The sequence below is a fragment of the Mixophyes fleayi genome, chromosome 4 (assembly GCF_038048845.1).
Source record: "Mixophyes fleayi isolate aMixFle1 chromosome 4, aMixFle1.hap1, whole genome shotgun sequence".
NCBI classification, from domain to species: domain Eukaryota; kingdom Metazoa; phylum Chordata; class Amphibia; order Anura; family Limnodynastidae; genus Mixophyes; species Mixophyes fleayi.
Window position 1 is genome coordinate 288,290,014 of NC_134405.1, and position 20,873 is coordinate 288,310,886.

At 38.5% G+C, this 20,873-nt stretch overlaps 1 protein-coding gene across 1 annotated transcript in view; it reads right to left on the minus strand.

The window, feature by feature from the left end:
- Nucleotides 1–20,873, minus strand: part of TENM2 (teneurin transmembrane protein 2) — a 785,744-nt gene that overhangs the window by 365,681 nt on the left and 399,190 nt on the right. The window contains exon 4 of the mRNA XM_075209829.1: nucleotides 20,076–20,310. Within this exon, the coding sequence (XP_075065930.1) occupies nucleotides 20,076–20,310 (235 nt within the window). The remainder of the gene's footprint in view (nucleotides 1–20,075; nucleotides 20,311–20,873) is intronic.

The following is a 20,873-nucleotide window of genomic DNA, read 5'->3' on the forward strand; positions in this document are numbered from 1 at the left end:
TTTTGTTTTAAATCCAAAGCCAGAAAAAATATTTATCATTTCTATCATATTTACTTTATGCTGTGTATTTTGGTTTGGAGATAAGGTATTAAATTCACAAACTCAGGGAGATTTCACAGATGAGAACAGTTCAACATAGAATATTACAGATGTAGGATATTCTACATCTTGATTTTGCCTATTGAGCAATTCTACTTTTGTGATTAATACACTGCCAGCAGCAAGTGATGACTGGGAGAATAGTAAAATTAAAATACATTGCATTGTGAGAATTGTGGCAAGGTGGAAAAATATTCCCGTAGAGCAGAATAACCTATAAAATAATATCAAATCAAAGGACACCCTGAAGGTTTCATTTGTTTGTGTGGAAATGGAAATTAAGTCATAGTGCTGCTTTATTTAAAATGGAAAAATGACCTCAAAGTCCAACAATTAAACACCGTATTATGTGCCACAGGAAATAATAAATGTGAAGTGTGTTTAAACTGTAAACAATGTTCTTTATGATAAATTATTTTTCCATTTGCATTTATTACACATGGCACTAAATTGAAATTCAGCAGGCGTTAAACAACAAACTTTGCATCTCCTTTCTTAATGGTACTATCTCAGAGAGCACCATGTTCATATAATGTGCTCGGCTTTGGTAAAGGTTGTAAAAAACATTGTCCTGTTTTAATGTACAGTTAAAACACAGTTCTTATTTTCCCTTGGAATCCCAACGTTTAGCAACAACATATTAGACCCCAGTTAATTAATAGTTCCCAGGACAGACTGAAACAAGAGGTTCCCTAAACTATATATGACCCCAAGCACAGATAATTGGAGGTGGGGAATACAGGTGTATAAAATCCCCCTTCCAGACCAAAAATGCTCTGTAAAATATAAGGACATGTTGTACCACTTCTAGCACTATACAAAGATGTGAACTCTTTGAAATTGCCTGAATTTCTGCATAAATTAGATATAAAATGTAATCAGGGGATAAATGTATCAAGCTGAGAGTTTTCCGATGGGTTTGAAAAACCAATCAGATTCTAGCTATCATTTATTAAGGAAATTCTACAAAATAATGGCTAGAATCTGATTGGTTGCTATATGCAACATCTCCACATTTCAAACCCGCCGGAAAACTGTCAGCTTGATACATTTACCCCGTGATCTTCATCTAAATCATAAGAATAGACAAACAGTTTGCTTAAACTAATTACACACAAATAATTATACAGTTTGATCCAGTGTTAAAAGGTGCACACAGTGATAAGAGGACCCAGTATGATGAAGGGGGGCAGCAGTGTGGTGAAGCTGGGCAGCAGTGTAGGTAAAGGGGGCAAACATATCTGTTATTTGTTGCTCTTATTATTGTGATTTTCTCGCTATATATATTGTTTTACTTGAAATAAAACAAACCTGATCAACTTGTATCCTAAAATGCATTCATTTGTTATGCACATAATGTTGTAAAGCACAGGGCCTACAAGAGTCGGGACCAGAGCAGTGGAGAAGTCAGGACTGGAGAGGGGAGGAGTCGTGCTCAGAAAGGGGGAGGAGTCGGGAATGAAGTTTAATAGCTAAACCGCCCTCCCTAAAAGAAAAGCCTAGATCCACCCATGATGCACAGTGCAGGGTGGAAAAAGTATGTGAATCTTTGGATTTAATAACTGGTTGACCCTGCTTTGGCAGCAATAACCTCAACCAAACATTTCCTGTGGCTGCAGATCAGACCTGCACAATGGTCAGGAGGAATTTTGGTCCATTTCTCATTACACAACGATTTCAGTTCAACAATATTCTTGAGATGTCTGATGTGAACCACTGTCTTCAGGTCATGCCACTGCATCTCAATTGAGTTGAGGTCACAACTCGGCCACTCCAGAAGTCTACATTTTTCTGTTAAAGCAACTCAGTTGTTGAGGAAAGCAACCCATGATGCTCCCATACTTTACAGTTGGGACAAGGCTTTGATAATGGTGGGCTCTCCCCACAGTGTTGTCTTCTCCTTCCAAACAACTCAATTTTCGTTTCTCAGTCCACAGAACACTTTACCAGTAGCGCTGTGGAATATCCAGATGATCTTTCGCAAACTTCAAACGTACAGCAATATTTATTCTGTACAACAGTCGCTGCTTCTGTGGTGTCATCCTATGAATATCATTCTTGTTCAGCATTTTACATATTGTAGACTCGTGAACAGATATGTTTGCAAGTTGCAGAGATTTTTGTAAGTCATTGGCTGACACTGTAGGATTATACTTCACCTCTCTGTGCATTTGTGCTGTGCTCTTGCAGTTACATCTGCAGGACAGACACTCCTAAGGAGAGTAGCAACAATGCTGAATTTTCTCCATTTATAGACAATTTATCTTACCGTGGACTGATGAATATGAAGCCTTTAAGACACCGGTTACCAAACTGTGCACCGCGGCTCCCTGGGGTGCTGCTGCGATCTCACAGGGCTGCCGCCGCCAGGGTCGGTACTAAGCAGGGTGGGAGACTACTTGGTAATTATTTTGGCTTAGGGGTGCCTTGAAAGAATTATGGAGACCCTAAGGCTGCCTTGAACTGAAAAAGTTTGGGATCCACTGTTTTAAGAGATATTACTGAAACCCTATTCAGCTGTATGCAAGTCAACAAATCATAATCTAAGTCCTCAGAGATCTCATTTGTTTGAGGCATGATTCACATCAGGCAATGCTTCCCGTGAATAGCAAACTCCAAATTTTAGTGGTTTTTATGGGGCAGGAAAACTCTAACCACCAGCCCCAATCTTGTCTTATTGATTGGACTCCAGTTTAGCTAACTGCTGACACCTTTTTCTAAGAAGTCATTAAGCCTAGGGGTTGACTTACTATTTCCAACCTATACTTTGAATGTTCAAAGATGTGATTATTAATATGGACAGGAAAAGTACTGTCATTTGTGTGTTATTACTTTAAGCAGACTGTGTTTGTCTATTTATGTGACTTAGATGAAGATCAGATCATATTTTATCACCACTTTATGCATAAATCCAGGTTATTCCAAAAATACAAATTCTCCAAGTGTATCACTTTGCCTCCAATCACCAAACCAATACAGTTTCTGGAATTTCTGTGTTCCAAAATCACAAACATTGTACCTTTATCCCTTGTCACATCACCATGTCTTTGCACTCTGTGACGTTGCTGTTGAGTAACTGACGTACAATGCTCAGAAGACCAGCATGACCCAGTAAGTTTAATTAATAAATTCTAGATTCCTTCTTACACTTTTTTTATGGCTGAATTGCTACTGACAGTTTATTTTAACATTCCAAACAGGAATTTACTCTAATCTGTCCAGTCTGGAAATGAAAAGGTTAAATGACTAATTTAATGAAAACTCCAGCATGAAGGTGTGCATTGAGAATCTACTGTTCCTTGTAACCCTTTACAACTGATTACGAGTTTAGATTTTAACACTATAATTTCTTGTGTGTAGAACTTGAAGAGAATGGCGCTTATTTAGCAAAAAAGATACTATTTTTTGTCTAATTTTAACATTTCAGGCTGATGCGGATATGATTCTGTAAGAAGCTAACGGCATGTTAAATTTGTTACTTAAGTTGTTTTTGCTGCCTGTATGATTGAATCTTTAAACCAGCTGTTCACTCTACATTATACAATCTCAAATCTTACTTTAAATTGCTTTTGTTGTAGTCTTGTCTATAACAAAGGATGTCTCTTTTTTCCCAATACTGAACTACTATGTTTAAATGAACCAACATGAATTACATATTGGATTACCTGCATTCTATTTTGTAGCTGCACAATGGTCTATTGTTCTCCAAGTGCCTAAATTATGTGTGAGTATAAAGCACCAGTGTAATGTTGAGCCATTATCAATCCAAAATGGAGCATTGTACGGGGAAGTATTGATAGCATTTGCTACATTGCTACGGCTACATCTGCGCATGGGGAAAAAAATCAATCTGATCTCATGCTGTCACATATTTTATAGGATTAACACAAATTGTGTAATGCCCATTTGATATTTGGCAGTAAAAATCAACAGCATGTTTCCAATATAAATATAAATTGTAAATATAACACATACTGGGTAAGATGTGATACATAGTGTTAAACATATAGCGCCGCCATAGATACAAAGTATCTTTATAATTAATATTATTTATTTAATTATTATTATTATTATTATTATTATTATTATTATTATTATTATTATTATTTCATTTTGAGTTAACTGCAGATAGTTTAATCAAGGGTCTATTTATCACCAGGGCCAGTAGGACGGCGGTCACCATCATTATGTATCGCTGCATATGCAGCAAGACATAGGGAAGCATCGCCACTATTTACTATGCTAGGGCTCTTCTGCGTGCTTCAACGATGGTCACCAGCGGCGTTATACGGCAGCATTATAGTGCATGCGGGAGATCCAGTAGAGCCTCTCCAGCGGCATTGGACCCCAACGACCAGGTAAGCCAATGCCATCCAGAGATGATGTTAGTTTGTGGCACAGAGCAAAGCTTAATGAATTTGTCACAGTTGTCACAGTCATAGATGTCAGTTGCAACGGCAACTGGAAACAGTGTTAAGTTTTGGTAACCTGGGTAACGTCAGAGAAAACTCTGATTCCTCGGGCATTGACCCTTTGGTAAATAAGAAACAGCGGTGAAAGAGCATTTTGTCACCAGCATTTTGACTCCGCTTGTTAAATAAACCCCTAAAGTAGAACAATTAAATTACATCCCACAGTTGCTGCTTTGTGTAATACAGGGGCGGATCTAGAAAAATGCTGTACCTGGTGCGAGATAGGGAGGGAGGGGGGGATTTAGGCCCCGCCCCTTTCTAACATCTTAGGCTGCCGACGGCTGCACACTATGTGCAGGTCCGTCCAGCCGTGACAGGCAGGGACAGTGTGCTGCCCGGCTGCTCTGTTTGTGTTTTAAACACAGTCAGAGCAGCCGGGCAGCACACTGTCCTTGCCTGTCACGGCTGGACGGACCTGCACATACTGTGCAGCCGTCTGCAGCAAGTGTCTGCTAGGGGGGGCGATGGATCCGCCACTGGTGTAATAGTACACCTTGATGTGCAGCAAGCACAGAAAACCTGTCTATGGCAATGTTTTTATATCCCGTTTTATTAGACCACAAGGTTGCAAAAATATAATAGCTGCACGTTGTTCTTTTCCAAGGAGAGACTTTTTTGTATAGCTTAAAGTGGAATACAGCAAGCAGAGCCCACAGGGAATTACAGATGGCTGATGATATTATGCTATTTGTATTTGGAAACTCAGTTCTTGGCACATATGTTTACATACGCTGTGCAAAGGCATGTGTGCTTCTTGTGCAGAGGTAATTTCTGCAAGGTGCTATTCTTCCTATGGAGAGGCAGATGAAAGCAGGTTATTCTTATACATGACTAAATATTTCTAGGTAACTGTGTTTTTTAAATCTTTTGTACATAGTCTTTCTCATATATTATTTGAGGAGTTTAGCTGTCTAGTAGTCAAACTGAGACTACAGATCTTAAAGCAAACTTTCCTGCTGAATATGTTATGTACATTATATATATGACATGTAAAACCCCATAAAAATACTGAACCACCAAGATCGAGGCAGAGGAACATTTTTATCAATATGTGTTGAAAATCCAATGCGCATTATCCTCAAATACATTCATATATACATCCTTATGTTCAGGTAGGTGTGTGCATTCTTTAATGAAAACATGGTGAATGTTTTGCTCATCCCAAAATGACCTTGATACCTGAACCACTCTATGGAGTATTTCAACTGGGCTGCGTTATTCTAGGAATACCACGGCGCGCTCAGATTCCCGTTACTACGGTAATACTCTCTGGACTGCAAGCAAAAATCAGCGTTAAAATGACTGTACTAATGGTACATTACTGTAGTAATGGTAATAGTGCGCAGGCCATGTTATTCTCCCGAATAATGCGCCCAATTTAACTGGACCCTATCTGTTCCCAATTTATGCCAGAAGAGATACTGGTGCTCGCTATCTATGCTGAATGGCAAGGGCTCGTCCATTTGACCACCAAAATAGGATCGCTCAGTGTGTGGATGGTACAGAATAGCAAACTACAAATAATTCAGGCACAGCTATATGCATTCCAAAAACACATCCATTCATCTTCCCTTAAGCAATCCTATTTTGTCTTTGTGTGTTCCTGTACACGTACCTACATACACATATAAATATGCTTCTGTGTATTCCTTTTCAGCATAGGATATGATACGCTGACCAGAAGCACAGGGAGCAGAGAGGCACACTTCATCTCTTCTGATATCTGGTGCATTGTGATTTCATGATTTATGCACTATAATTTGTTCTAGCAAGCGCTTCACGTTCCATTGCAGACCAAGGAAAATGGAAATAAGAGAACAAGATATTTCCAGTCCTGTAAGTTAACAGTGAAATCAGCTTGTTAGAGTGGATATGTATCTACACTACTTGAATGTGTATTTTACAGATAAGCTTTACAAGAACTTCTTGACTATTAAAAATCTTTACATTTTTAGAATATATAGTATGTGCACATAATAAGGTGCTATAGAATAAAATTACTAACAAGCAATGTAATAATACCAAGATATAGTACAATGTATTTACTTTTGATTATTTCTTCTGATGTGTTCTGTGATACTAATTAGCGCAGTTTTATTGTTAATATTTATTTATATTACTTTATAGACTATTTATAACATGACAGCAGAATCTGCTGTGCTTTACAGATGGGAACAGACAGTTAAAAAACAATACTGGGCATGAACAAACAGACAGAGAGGTAAGAGGGCCCTGCTGGTAGGCTTACAACCTATAGGATAACAGATGTTTGACACATGAGGTTACGTGCCATAGATTGTATATTGGTCCAGTCAGTTTGAAATGGGAAAAAGTGATTAGGGGTCATATATGATTTAGTCACACAGTAATGTTACTTTGGGGGTCACTAGGTTGTTTGTGTATAGAAAGACAATAAATATAAGGCTGGAATCAGGCAGATTAGTCTAGGGAGGCTAAGAAGATGGATTAGGAATTTGATAAGCTTACATGAAATAGTGTTTTTAAGGAATGCTTTAAGGTTTGGAAGCTAAGGGCAAGTCTTGTTGTGTACAAGGGAGGGTCATCCAGAGAATGTATGCAGCCCCCATAAAGTCCTGTAACTAGGAATGGGAGCAAGTAATAAGTGAGGATGAGAGGTGCAGATCTTAGGAAGAGCTGAGAGGTTGTCAAGCAAGATATATTATAGGAAAGGTCTCTTAATGGATGTGTATGTTGGTAAAATTATTTTATATTGGATTCTATAAAGTACAGGCAACCATCATAGTAACTGGTAGAGCAGAGCTAGAAGAACGATTTGCGAGGAAAAGTAGTCTAGTGCTGCATTCAAATGAGTTGTAGGGGTAAAAGTCTGGTTTGTGGAAAACCATTAAGGGAATTGCAATCATCAATGTAGAAGAATATGAGTTGCTTGGATTATAGTTTAAGCAGTGACTTTGTATAAGATATGCACTGTAGCCTTTGACTGTTCAGCGTTCAATGATCTATAACTCCCATCACTATTTACAAGTCTGGGCAATCTCAGTGCAATTCAGTTGTGAGACCCTGTCCATGGCAGGATGCTATACGTTGTGATGTAAGCAGTCACCCACCCACTATCATTAAGTGGTGCCCTTCATGAATGGCTTCCAGTGTCTCTGTATTCCACTGGTCTGGAACTGACTCATATGTAGTCCAAATATTCAGTATGTGAGTGTCTCTCACAGGACACTAACTGCATTGTAATTAGAAATGTCAATATAAATGGGAAAACTAATTATAAGCAATTGGAATGTAGTGGGTCTGTTCTAACGGTGTTAATATCTACAACAGATAGAATGGTGCAAATGAGAATGTCCCATTATGTTTATTATGTTTCACTGTCATTATATGCCTCAGAACTGTGTGCTAGATGCAATATTGTGATGGTATATATATATATATATATATGTTAACTCGTGCATGATACTCATGCATTCTAGTCAAATCAAGCTACTTAAGGTGTTAAAAAGGTTCTTGTCATGCATTTGAGCCTAGCCCAGGCCTCCTCAGGGGAAGAGCGTTACTTCCCAACGTAAGCGCCCTTTTTTAACGTGGTTTTGTCCACATGTCACCACCTCATCATTTTTCTCCATCACCTCATCCTTCATCTTCATCGCCACATCCTTCATCAAGCTACTTAAGGTGTTAAAAACTCCCCACTGTCACCCCCGGCAACTACCAACCACTCCCAACTGTCACTTCTCCTTCAAGAAATATATAGGTCAGTGTATAACTCTGCCCAGCAGGTGGCGCTGCAGCTTGTTTTTTTTTTTTCACACACGCCACTAGGCATTTATATAGTAGATAGATATATATATATATATATATATATATATATATATATATATATAAATATCGTTGTTTTTTGCCATAAATTTGTACTTTCATTTCATGGTGTCAAAGTCCTTACCACACCTGACAGAACCCTGACAAAACCATCTATTCTACTGTACTAGATGGAATATAGCTCAAAAATGGAAAAGTCAATGTACCTATCTCCTTACCTTGTGTAGAGCATCTTCTCCTCTTGGGAGTGTGGCACCAAGCTGTGACATCATAGGTCAGTGCTACACTCCACCCCATTACCAACATAGGAGCCCCCTATGCCAGCTGTTAGCGCATAGTGCAGGGGCACCGCGGTGAAAATAAACTCACTGGCACCTTAGGTGATCTAGTGGTAGCGCCAGCCATGGTTTCAAGCACTGTCCCCAATCATTTTTTAATAGTTTGTTATTTATAATTACATGTATGAAGAAAGTTGCAGTAAAGTTGCAGAATAAGCATTTGTCATTTTTTGGGTCCAGATACTGGTGTTTTTTTTAAGAACCTAGCAGGAAAAACCTCCAAGACTCTAACATTCAGCACCACAGTATAGAAATGGGCCTATTAGTAGCAGGTGATATCTGTATGAGAAAGCAGATACAGTATTTGGCCCATAATGAGATATTCAACTACCCAACCCTGAAACAGGTTAACATATGTATGTATTTAACAAATATTATTAGTCCCTACACAGTTCTGAAATTGTCATCTGGTCTCCACATTTATTAGCAAATCAATTATTCCAAAACCTTTCTGTGCTATATTTCACGTCCCACTGCTTTTCTTCTATACATGAATGAGCACCATAGAATTTGACCCTGTAACTTTCATTTAAGAACATCTGGCTCAAGATTATTTTCAAAAGTTATTTAGATGGTACCATGCTGCTACTTACTCATAGTGTGACATGCATACTGCTTTGCTAGACAACAGACATGTTTCAATTACTGTAATTACCTATCTCCGTAATTAACCAGACTCTGAGGATGAACTATGTAGAATTGTTGAGATACCCAACTGCTAAAGAACAAAAACATATAATTATGATATAGCTCTTCAGGCACATTGTGATGACTAATAGGTTACTTAACAGGTGCAAGGTTCTAAAAGTATTTCTTTAAAAAAAATACCTTTATACTTGTAGTTGTTTCTAAGCTTTGTGTTAATATATAAGTACAATTTGTCTCAGATACTATACAATGTCTTTTTTAGATGAAGAATAAATTGATATTTGTCAGAAGTTTTGGTCTACAGTTAGTTTTTATCCTGATTGGCCTTGCCAGAAATAGTGGTTTATTTTCTTCCTTCGCTAGAGTGTAATGGATTAAAACCAGGGCCGGATTTACCACTAGGCAACCTAGGCAATTGCCTAGCGCCCAGGGGTTCCCAGAGGGCCCTCCCAGGGCCGGCGGTGAGACCACCCTTTAAAAATGGGACGCTACTTATGGGCCAGTGCTATATGCTTGCCCCCCTGGGCTAAAGTCTGCCAGCCAGCCCCTGAATAGGGGTATATGTTATGCTAAAAAAACTATAGTGCTATGTATTTTTTCAGGGAGGGGGCCCCAGACCAGTATCTTGCCTAGGGCCCCATGAGGTCTAAATCCAGCTCTGATTAAAACACTTGGTCATATAAAAAAAAATCCTTATATTTCTAATTTAAAGGCACACTAAAGCTTTTTAAAGCTTTTCCATGCAATTATCTAAAGGAGTTAATTACTGAGCAGAATAATATAAATTAAATAACTTGCGTGTATATATTTTTACTCATACTTGCCAACTCTCCCTGAATGTCAGGGAGACTCCCTGAAATAGGGCTGATCTCCCTCACTCCCTGAAGAGTCTGGCATTCTCCCTGATGCTGAGACAGTACAAGACGTGGTTGGCTTCGCCATCTGTGGCATGATGACACAATTCAGAAATTGTGTCCTATGTCCATGTATTGATGCCTATGAAGGTGGCCATTTTCATGGAGACCAAGATTTAATCAAAGACTGACAGGTAAGACAACATGACTTCAGTAATGGAGACAGAAATGTAAAAGACACTTCAGTCTCTAGAGATTCATTAGTTGCTTTTCTTTAACGCATAGTTGCCTACTCTCCCGGAATTCCAGGAGACTCCCGCATTTCTGGGAGACCACCCGGGAGAGCAAGGCAACCTCCCGGTTCTCACCCCTGCAATAGAAAAGTGGCGGGGGGAGGGCTTAATGACGCAAATATCGCATCATCTTAGCCCTGCCCCCTGCTGTAATTGGCCAAAATTGTGACAGTCATTTAGGGGGCGGGGCCAAATGAAGTGATTTGTCAAGCTCCGCATGCCCACCTCACATGGGATTTCCCTGAAGCCAACGAGGAAAAGTTGGCAAGTATGATTTAACTATATATGTCCACTATGCTCTCTCTCCCTCCTCTGCTTGTATCCAATCTGTGCATAGAGGTGCAGGCAACAAATTGTAATCATGTTACACTTTATTTACCCGCACCATGGGCATAGAGAACACCAAATGTAGGAGGACTGAGGCAGCCTTTTCTCTATACAGGAAGTATGTACATCAATATACTCAGGGCCGGTGCTAGGATCCATGGCGCCCTAGTCACCCCGTCTCTCCTTACCTTGTCTCACCACCGCCGCCTCTCTGCTCCGTCTCCTCCCCTCCACTCACTGACACTAGTAAGTGGAGGGGAGGAGACGGAGCAGAGAGGCGGCGGTGGTGACAAAATAGCCTCTTTCCCCCTCCCCGTGCATCTGAATGCTGTGCGGCGGCCGTGACAGGTATGGTCAGTGGTCGCCACACAGTTTTAAAGTCATTTAGTATTCTGTGGCGCCCTCCAGGCGCCCTCCAGAGCCCGGCGCCCTAGGCAAGTGCCTAACCTTGCCTAATGGGAGCGCCGGGCCTGAATATACTGTATGCATATGCTGTTTGCAGGAGCGCGATGCTGGGCAACCCTACAAATACAGGTATATTGCCAGAAGACAGGTAAAACTATGCTACATTTAAATTTAAATGCAAACGCAAAACTGCATTTTTAGTTTTGGCCAGAATTATCTTTTAAATGTAAGTATATTTAATTTTTAGGATTTCGAATGTGTGGTTTCACTTCCTGCATGTCTGTGTATGCTCTGCAACTGGCTTTATTTACTTTTCTCATATTTATATCATCAGTATCATTTATTTTTCTAAATGTGTTTATTTGCATTTGATCACATTCATATTCATTCTTTATATAAATGGAAGATCATGGAATCCTACATTTCATTGTCAATTTATCCATTCATAACTCATTATAGATCATAAAAAAAGATGCAAAATAACAATAGTGGCATTAAAAGCCACATTTAGCATCACCAGCACTTGTGCCTATGAATAAAGAGGTTATAATATCCGACATCATTGACTCATTAGACAATCCTGACTAATACACAAATCGTGCCTTTGATATGATTAGGGAAACAAAGCAATGCTTTCTGTACAGTGAATTTGCACACTGTGCTATCTCACAAAACAAAATACTTCCGCACACTATGTTGGAAATGGTAGGCTGCGCGCATATTTCCTATTGTTTATAAATGTTTACAAGACAAAAGATCAGTAATATATACATATTCAGCTTTGCTTTCTTTGTTTTTTTTCCTATGAAAGTCATTGTAAAGTTACAATAAAATACACAAAGCAGTACAATAAAAAACTGCAATAAACTTTTCTTGGCAAGCATAAAATAAAAAAACATAGATTTTTTTACACATAACTATTTGCCCAGAGGCATCAAGCTGTTAATGTGTACAGAAGGGATTAGAGTGAGGATGTGTGCTGGATATAATATAAATTACAGTAATACCACTGTCAGTCAGCACCAAAGGAATTGTTTCTGAAGATCTCCCAAAACGCTGAATCTCATATAGTACTCCAGGAAAGGACGGAATACATAATTTATTAACAATATTTAGCCTATGTATATCCGTATATAACCTTGTAAGTAAGTCTCGTAGGAGCTTTTGAGTAAAAATATGTCATAATAATCAAATTACTTATGTAAACAAGAGCAGTTTAACTATGGTTTATAAATATTAGAATAAAACCAATATGTCTATCATATTGTATTGCTGCAGTCTTTAGGAACATGGCAGCTGTGCTATTTGAAATGATTATTACTTCTTAGATGATGAATGAGTAAGGGCATCATACACGTGGTAATCTGGATGTTCAGCATAAATGGTGAATGATCAAATCAGTTTCCATTGACCACAAAGTGGCTGGATAAAGTGGGTTGAGCCCGCCATTAGGTAGGCGGGTCATGTAATTGGTCGGAGTAATCAGGTGACATTAGCTAACAATATATACCACCTAGCAGGATAATAGATCTATCCTATATACTTTTTACGTGTTTTGATATTGGGTTGCATTATTGTTCTGGGCTCCCATACAACAATTTCGGTAAAATATTGTCTTTTAACAACCAGATTTGCCTATGAATCGATAGTCTATGGCTACCATATCTCCCATTATATATTCAATTAAGTTTAATTAATTTCCACAGAAACGTTTTATTAATGTCTTTTGCAAACAGAATAGATAGATGCACAATAGACAGGAATATATTGCAATGGCTGTAAATGCTCAGCTAGTTGGATGGACCTGATAAAACAAACATGTTTAACTTTCACCCTGTTATGTACCCTACGCCAAATATTTAAGGTGCAGGACTTCTCTATCTTACATAGGTTTGGGACATACAGAGGCCTGAGTTAAATTGACAGACTTGCAGTCTCCTAGATAACAGAAATATTTTCTGTAGAATGGTACATTCATACACATGGTAATAGCCACAGCAAGCATAACTGACATACAATGTTGCTCCAGTCAAGATTTTTGTTATATATTGGCACCCTATTATCCAGAGCAGAGTATAATGACACATGAAGATGTGTTGTTTTCTGTTTGTAATATAGAGACTGCATGTTTTAAATATACATGGGGTTACTTTTTCCTTAAGGATAATGTGAGAAATATAAATAACATAAAATGTAGTCAAATAATTGCAATTGAAGGATATTTATATCCTAAGTGAGCTACTGCGCACAGTTACGGCAGTAAACTCTCCTGACATACTGCTGTCACTGCTTGTGGGTGCGAACTCCTGCTCATCTACCAGTCTTATTAAGTCACCCTAGGCTGGGGCCTGGACAATCATTCACAAAGTCTGGGTCTGCACAGAATTAAATTTTCTCTGGAAGAAACATTAGAAAAACATGAAGGTTTCTTGATTGTTTCTAAAAGTTGCAAAACTGGAGGCAGAAAAGAGAGGGTTAACATTTGCTATGCATAAGGCTAACTGTTCCTCTTTGAAGAATAATCTTATTTGTGAGTCGTGTATGAAGAATGTTTTGGCTCCCTGAGAGACCTCTGAAAATGTGTGTCCTCAGAGAACAAGTAAAAGATAAATACCATTTCAAAGTGATAATATGACAAAAGGAAGACACAATAGCTAAAAAGAAGTCAATTATTTTTGTGCTATTCTATGACACAGTGAACGGATGGGTCCAGCAGTCACAGACCAAAAACCTTTTTTCCTTCCTTTTTTTCTAGTTCAAATATGATACGATGGTCCCTGCTGCTTTTTTCCAATATGAATTCCCCCGATTATGAGGGATAAAGCTATATTTAACTGCTGCTGGAAACATTATTTTACGAAACAGATCACATGACCACTGGTACAGGAGCTGATGTGCCAAAATAAAAAGAAAAATTATGTAATTGTACAGTGCTGTGGAATATATTTTGGTGCTATAAAAAGTAGAGGAAAATAAATATATATATATATATATATATATATATATATATATATATTTATACACACACACAAACATACACTATATGGACAAAAGTAATTATTGAATTGAGGTATCAGAGCCATTGCCAGAGGTGTATAAAATCAAGCACCTAGCCATGCAGTCTGCATTTGCAAACATTTGTGATACAAAATGGTTCGTTCTGCAGAGCTCAGTGACTTCAAGCGTGGTACTGTGATAGGAGGTCACCTTTGCATTAAGATGGTTCGTGAAATTTCATCCCTGCTGAATATTCTATGGTCAACTATAAGTGATATAATTAGAAAGTGGAAGCGTTTAGGAACAACAGCAGCTCAGCCATGAAGCGGAAGACCACGTAAAATCCCAGAGCGGGGTCAACAACTGCTAAGGTGCGTAAAAGTCGCCAATGCTCTGCTGATTCCATAGCTGAAGAGTTCCGAACTTCCACTGGCATTAATGTAAGCACAAAAACTATGCGGTGGAAGCTTAATGGAATGGGTTTCCATGGCCGAGTAGCTGCATGCAAGCCTCACAACTTAAAGACCAATTCCAAGCGTCGGATGGAGCGGTGTAAAGCACACTGGCAGTGGATTGCGGAGCAGTGGAAACGTGTTCTGTGGAGTGAAGAATCACGCTTCTCTGTTTGGAAGCCAGATGGGAGAACGTTACCTGCCTGACTGCTTTATGCCAACTGTGAAGTTTGGTGCAAGAGGGATAATGGTATGGGGTTGTTATTCAGGGTTTGGACTAGGCCTCTTATCTCTAGTGAAGGGCAATCTTAATTCTTCAGCATACCAAGTCATTTTGGACAATGCTTTGCTTCCAACTTTGTGGCAACAGTTTGGGGAAGGACCTTTTCTATTCCAACATGATTGTGCCCCAGTGCACAAAGCAAGGACTACAAAGACATGGTTTGATAAGGTCGGTGTGGAAGAACTTGACAGACCTACACAGCCCTGACCTGAATACCTTTGGAATGAACTAGAACGGATATTACGAGCCAGGCCTTCTCGTCCAACATCAGTGCCTGACCTCATAAATGCTCTACAGAATGAATGGGCACAAATTCCCACAGAAACACTCCAACATCTTGTGAAAAGCCTTCCAGGAAGAGTGGAAGCTGTTATCGCTGCAAAAGGGCGACCTAATAAAGTATATGTATTTGAATACAATGTCATTACAGCCCCTGTTGGTGTAATGGTCTGAATACTTTTGTCTATATAGTGTATAAATACACACAAGGGGTGGACCTAGAATTTATTTTAGGGGGGAGATATGTGCCCTACCCCCTTGTTTCCTAATAGAAACATGGGGCACCAGCGGCAGCTCACTATACTGATGTTCCCGGCGGCTGACAGGTAAGCAGATAATGCAGCTCGGCCGCGCTGACTGTGTTAAAACACAATCAGAGCGGCCGGAGAGGATTCTCTGCCTGTCTGTCAGTCCCCGGGAACATCAGCATAATGAGCTGCCGCTGGAAGCCCACTGCTGCTGGGGGGATGGATTGCCCCAATCGCCCCCTTCCCCCTGGAACCGCCACTGATACACACACACTTATGCATCTCATCAGAGAAATATTGGCCAGTAAGTAATAGAATAAATTCAATGCTATGGGCAGCATAACTAGAGACGAGAGAACCATTTCAGTTTGCACTGGACAGTATTCCATGTTTTGCTGCCGGTTGTGCATAGACTGGAACCATTATAAAGCATTGAAAACCTTCTATGCCAATAGGAATTCGTTCAATCACATAATTGTACCATTTTAGCCATGAGACTGATTAGAGGGTAAAGTACTTTTGACAAAACTGATTTACAAATAGTACTTAAATAGAAAACTCTATAGGAAAACATTTCCAGACTGCCTAAGACCCCTTTTGACACAATACAAATGTTATAGTTAAACACAACGTACACAGATATAAAATGCAAAAATACAAACATGATGAAAGAATGCAGACAAATGAATTAATGTGATGGGTACAAGAGAGTGGATGTCCACTATAAAACATTGATTTAAAAAAGCTATTGGATTATCCTGATGAAACTTTCTCAGTGTTAGATATTAAATCTACTGGAATGACAATTCAGACCTTAAACATATGGTAATATGGTAAATACAACTTTGAAAACACACCAAAGTAATCTAAGCATTTTATTAAACTGACTATTCTTAAGAATACATTACTCTGCCTCCCTACTCTAATACAGAGTTTTAACTACTTGGACACTCTTTAAGATGTGGTATCATTTAGAAACCAAGCAGTTTGCACTACCCTTTTCCTTAATGGAGAATGGTAGTATAGCTACAACAAAAGACAAAATAGCCCTGCTTTAAAAGTAATGTAGGGTTTGATGAGGTTCCAGGACTGTGAAACGTGGAAATCAAGGGTGGTTTATTTTCTGGCTGGAAACCGAAAGGTGTTTTTTTTTTGTCTTTATAAGAGAAGAACAAAACTTGCAGGTGCACTTATCATTGTGGACTGCAATGTCACTCAGGTAATTAAGGGTTTCAATAAATATATTCCAGGAACTCTTAAATGTCATGCCACGAGATGAACACTTCACAATCGCCTCTGCAGCATGAAATTGGTATACTAATCCAGCATGTGATCTATTCAAGGCAGGCCGCATCGGTGCTACTACAGGTTAATTTACACACATCGTCAGCAAGCGTGAAACGCTGTATAACTAATCTCACTATTAGCCGGTAGTCAATACAGAATAGTTAATGGTTTCAGTGTCTATGATAACATATTGTACATTTAACATGAATGTAACATGTACTTGTAAAGTCACATAGGCAGCGATGTACAGTGGATATTGATTTTGAGACAAGACAATAATTGGTATGAGCCCTTAATGCGGGTTTTCTTTATCTTAAAGGCACTTATAAAAATAAATTGATATTTCTGAAGGAACATGTATTTTCATCCTCCAGCATCTCAGTATGATGTGAATTCATGTTAGGAATATTTCTGCTCTTTTTGGGGAAAGAAAAGAAACCAACTGTGAGATCATGGCAATGATGAAGGCAATGTTCATTACTTTCATCTATGACATCACTGGCAGGAGTGTAACAATAGGAGGTGCAGGGGGTGCTGCAACTAAAGTGCCCAGAGGAAAGCCGTAATGCTGGGCTGTTCCCTCTCTCTCCGAGGCCCCTGCTCTGATCTCAAAAGATCAGAATGGAGACATGCTGGTGACTGTGCCAGACCCCACATGATCAGAAGTAGCCCCCCGCTCTGCTCTATTGAGAGACCAGACGCGTCACCGGACCCCTACCTAAATTTTGCTATGGGACCTCTGCTCACTGATGCGGCCACTCTTAGACTATGCATTAAAGATGCTACATTGTAAATGAATAGTAAGGGAACCAAAGACTCTAGCCCAAAACTCAGCATGTATAAATTTACTTTTGCAGAAAATACATGTACTAAAAATAATAATGTATAAAACCCAGTATGTGTGTAAAACATTACAAGCAAACTGATTTGTTTAGAAGAGTCAAAAGCTTTAGCTGCTGTTATTAGACAATCCATAAGCAACTAAAGGACATACTGTATCATGGGTTTGTTTTTCATTTATAGGCCAAGATATTAGGCACATTATCACCACCTCCCACTATTCACACCAATACTTGAGATGGGCTGTGGTCTGTATTGAACCCTCCTCCATGTCAGTGCTGTTAGAGACACAGAGTGTACTGGTTAGAGCTACAGCCTCACTATATGTTAGAATCAACAATCTATACAGCTTGGTAGAGTGTTATCCAGTTTAAGCACTAGCAAAATGAGCATGCTACGTAATTGACCTTCTCCAATATAAAGGGTAACGTGGGGGTGTATACATTTCTTTGAGCCAATATTTCATTATAAAAGACCCTTTGCTGACTGGTGTTTTTTAAAAGTACCTTTCCTATTTGACAATATGGGGTATGAACCATATTCTGTCTTATACAGTCTTAGTTATACTAAGCTTACAAAGGTTTCTTAATGCATCAAAGGGAAATTTACTTAGCACAACAAACTGTCAAAGTAAAACTAACCATTTATTCTACTCTACTTTATCCCTCCTATTATTCCTGTGGGATGTATAAACAGTGGCAGTTAATGCAGGAAATAAATGCACACATGTATTATAATGGAATATATTGATTTATATGTCGTACAACACTGTTGGCTTCTGCATACCTCTGCATAAAATACACTACACTTAGAACATCAATTTTGATAATCTGATAATTCTAGAAGGATGCATGGACATTGTCCTGGATTCAGCAAAGTTTACATTTGCTTGAATGTCGGTTGCCTTTGTATATACACAATAAAACAACTACCAAAACAGCTCCCTTACTGTGATCAATTGATCTGTGAAAATACCTAGATGACCGATTTTCTACCTGTTAAGCACTTTGGAACCCTGTGTGTTTGCTGCACATAGGATACGGCTGCTTACTGTGGTAGAAGTAATACTTATTTTGAAATATAAGATATCTATATAATTTGTTTATTCCATAAGTAACATTTGTGAGTTTTTAAATATTTTTTTTTAAATATAAATATGTTTTTTAATATTAAAAAAAAACAGGAAATAAGGTCTGTTCTTAAACGGACATTTTGTGTTATAATATTTTGTCAACATCAGCTCTGGTGGTCTAGTTGGAATCATCTCAAGGATTAGATTTATTTTAGCCAAGATGGGTTGAAAGTACCTTTGACCTTTCTTTGAAATGTCTAAGAGAATATGGGAAAACCTGTCTGATTTCAAATAGCAATTTCAGTTTCAGATCCTGAAGAATATTTCAGAGGTCTTAGGTCAATTTTGGGGAATGGAATGTATTTGGCAGAGAAACTGATGAACACTCTTTCCAGTAATAAGTTTCAGAATCTTACTAAGACAGTCATGTGTATGGTATATCTGGCATAATATATCAAGTCACTAAACGTCTATGGTTTTGATTGTACTAGATTGTAAGCTATCTCATAAGACTGGGCCTCCCTACCCTTTGTTTTTACATGCTGATTATTTTTGTCTACATTATATATTCCTTTTTTTATAATTATGCTCTGCTTTCCCCACTGTCCAGTGCTGCGGAGGACTGTGGCACCTTATAGAGTAATAACAATAATAATACCATCAATTGGAACATATGCCCATTATAAAGAGACAGGTGATAATAAAAAAAAAATCAAACAATGTTCAGTGAGAACGTTTCCAAATGTCAGACTTCAGTCTAGTTTATCTAGGGCAAACATGACACTGTGGCACATTTATTTAAACTAATGCAAAGAAAAAAAAGGTGGCACTGCCCACAGTAACCAAGCAGATACTAACGGACATTTTCTAGCGCTTAAAAAAGAAAAGTAAATATCTGATTGGTGGCTATGGAAAATACCACCTTTTCCATTACACAAGTTTTCATAAATATTCTCACTGTACTATAGTGAAGTAAAAAGTATTTAATATTGTTTTGGTTCCCCCTCAAATGATTTAGCACTTATTTGTTAAATACTAGCTATATTAAATATAAAATAGGGGACGTTTATGGAAATCAATGGCGTGGTCTTATTTGCGCTAGATTTAATAAATGTTACACAATAGGCCAAGTACAATTCTATATTAAAGGTAGATTGAAACAAAATCTTACTTTTATTCTAGTGCAGCATTATTTTTACTCCTTTCCAGCTAGAGATGTAAGAATTGTTAAGATGTATTTTATTTATTTTTGCCCTAATACTATAACAAAGTTTTGCACAGAGTGAGATATTCCAGGCTCCACCTAGAGCCCCTGTGACTTGTGACAGGAAACAGAATAACTATGGCTGGTACGTTAATGTAAGAGGCACACTGTACCTGGTCTCCAGTGGAACATTGCTGTTGAGAACCCAGCTGTCCTGAAGCTGAACTGACTCTGGAGTGGTAGCCAGATCATTAGGAGGTGGAACTGGTGCATGGATCTGATTTCTTCTGTTAGTCAAGGAGTTCTTGTTGAGAGAGTTGGCTGAAGAATGGTGATGAGATAAAGTATGATTGTGAGGAGGAGGAAGAGGAGGCCGAAGTGTTGACTGGCTGTGATGATTTGTTGGGCCTGCAAAAATAGAAGGATCCAGTGTTAGCAACATACAGTATTAGGGTTTTTCTATACAAATAAATATAAATACATAAAGTAATTTAGCTGCATAAATCGTGATCCTTAGAATAAGTAGAACATGTTGAATGTTGGCTGTCTTATAATTTATTTTTAAGGTGCCACAGAATCCGTAGCGTCGGACAGTGGGTATACAGATACACGAATACAACATAACAATTATAAGAATACACAGAAGTATAATAGCAAATACAATTAAGCACAATAGCAGAAGTGTGGTAGAAAGTCCAAGTATGAGTATTGCTGGAGCAAATACAGGTAGCACAGAAACCGAATTGTGTGTGTATGAGTAATAATTCAGTTGAATACATCACAGAGGCATACAAGGTGGATAGACATGGAACATAGGGTCTAGCTATAGGTGTCCTTTAATTGTTGAATGGTTTTACTCCGTCATTGTGCTTCACCATGCATTGCCAACCTGCAAGACTGGTATCACTGTAATAGCTGCAGTACTTGCTGAAGTTAAAAAAGGAACAAACTGTTAGGCCAGTTAATTTAGT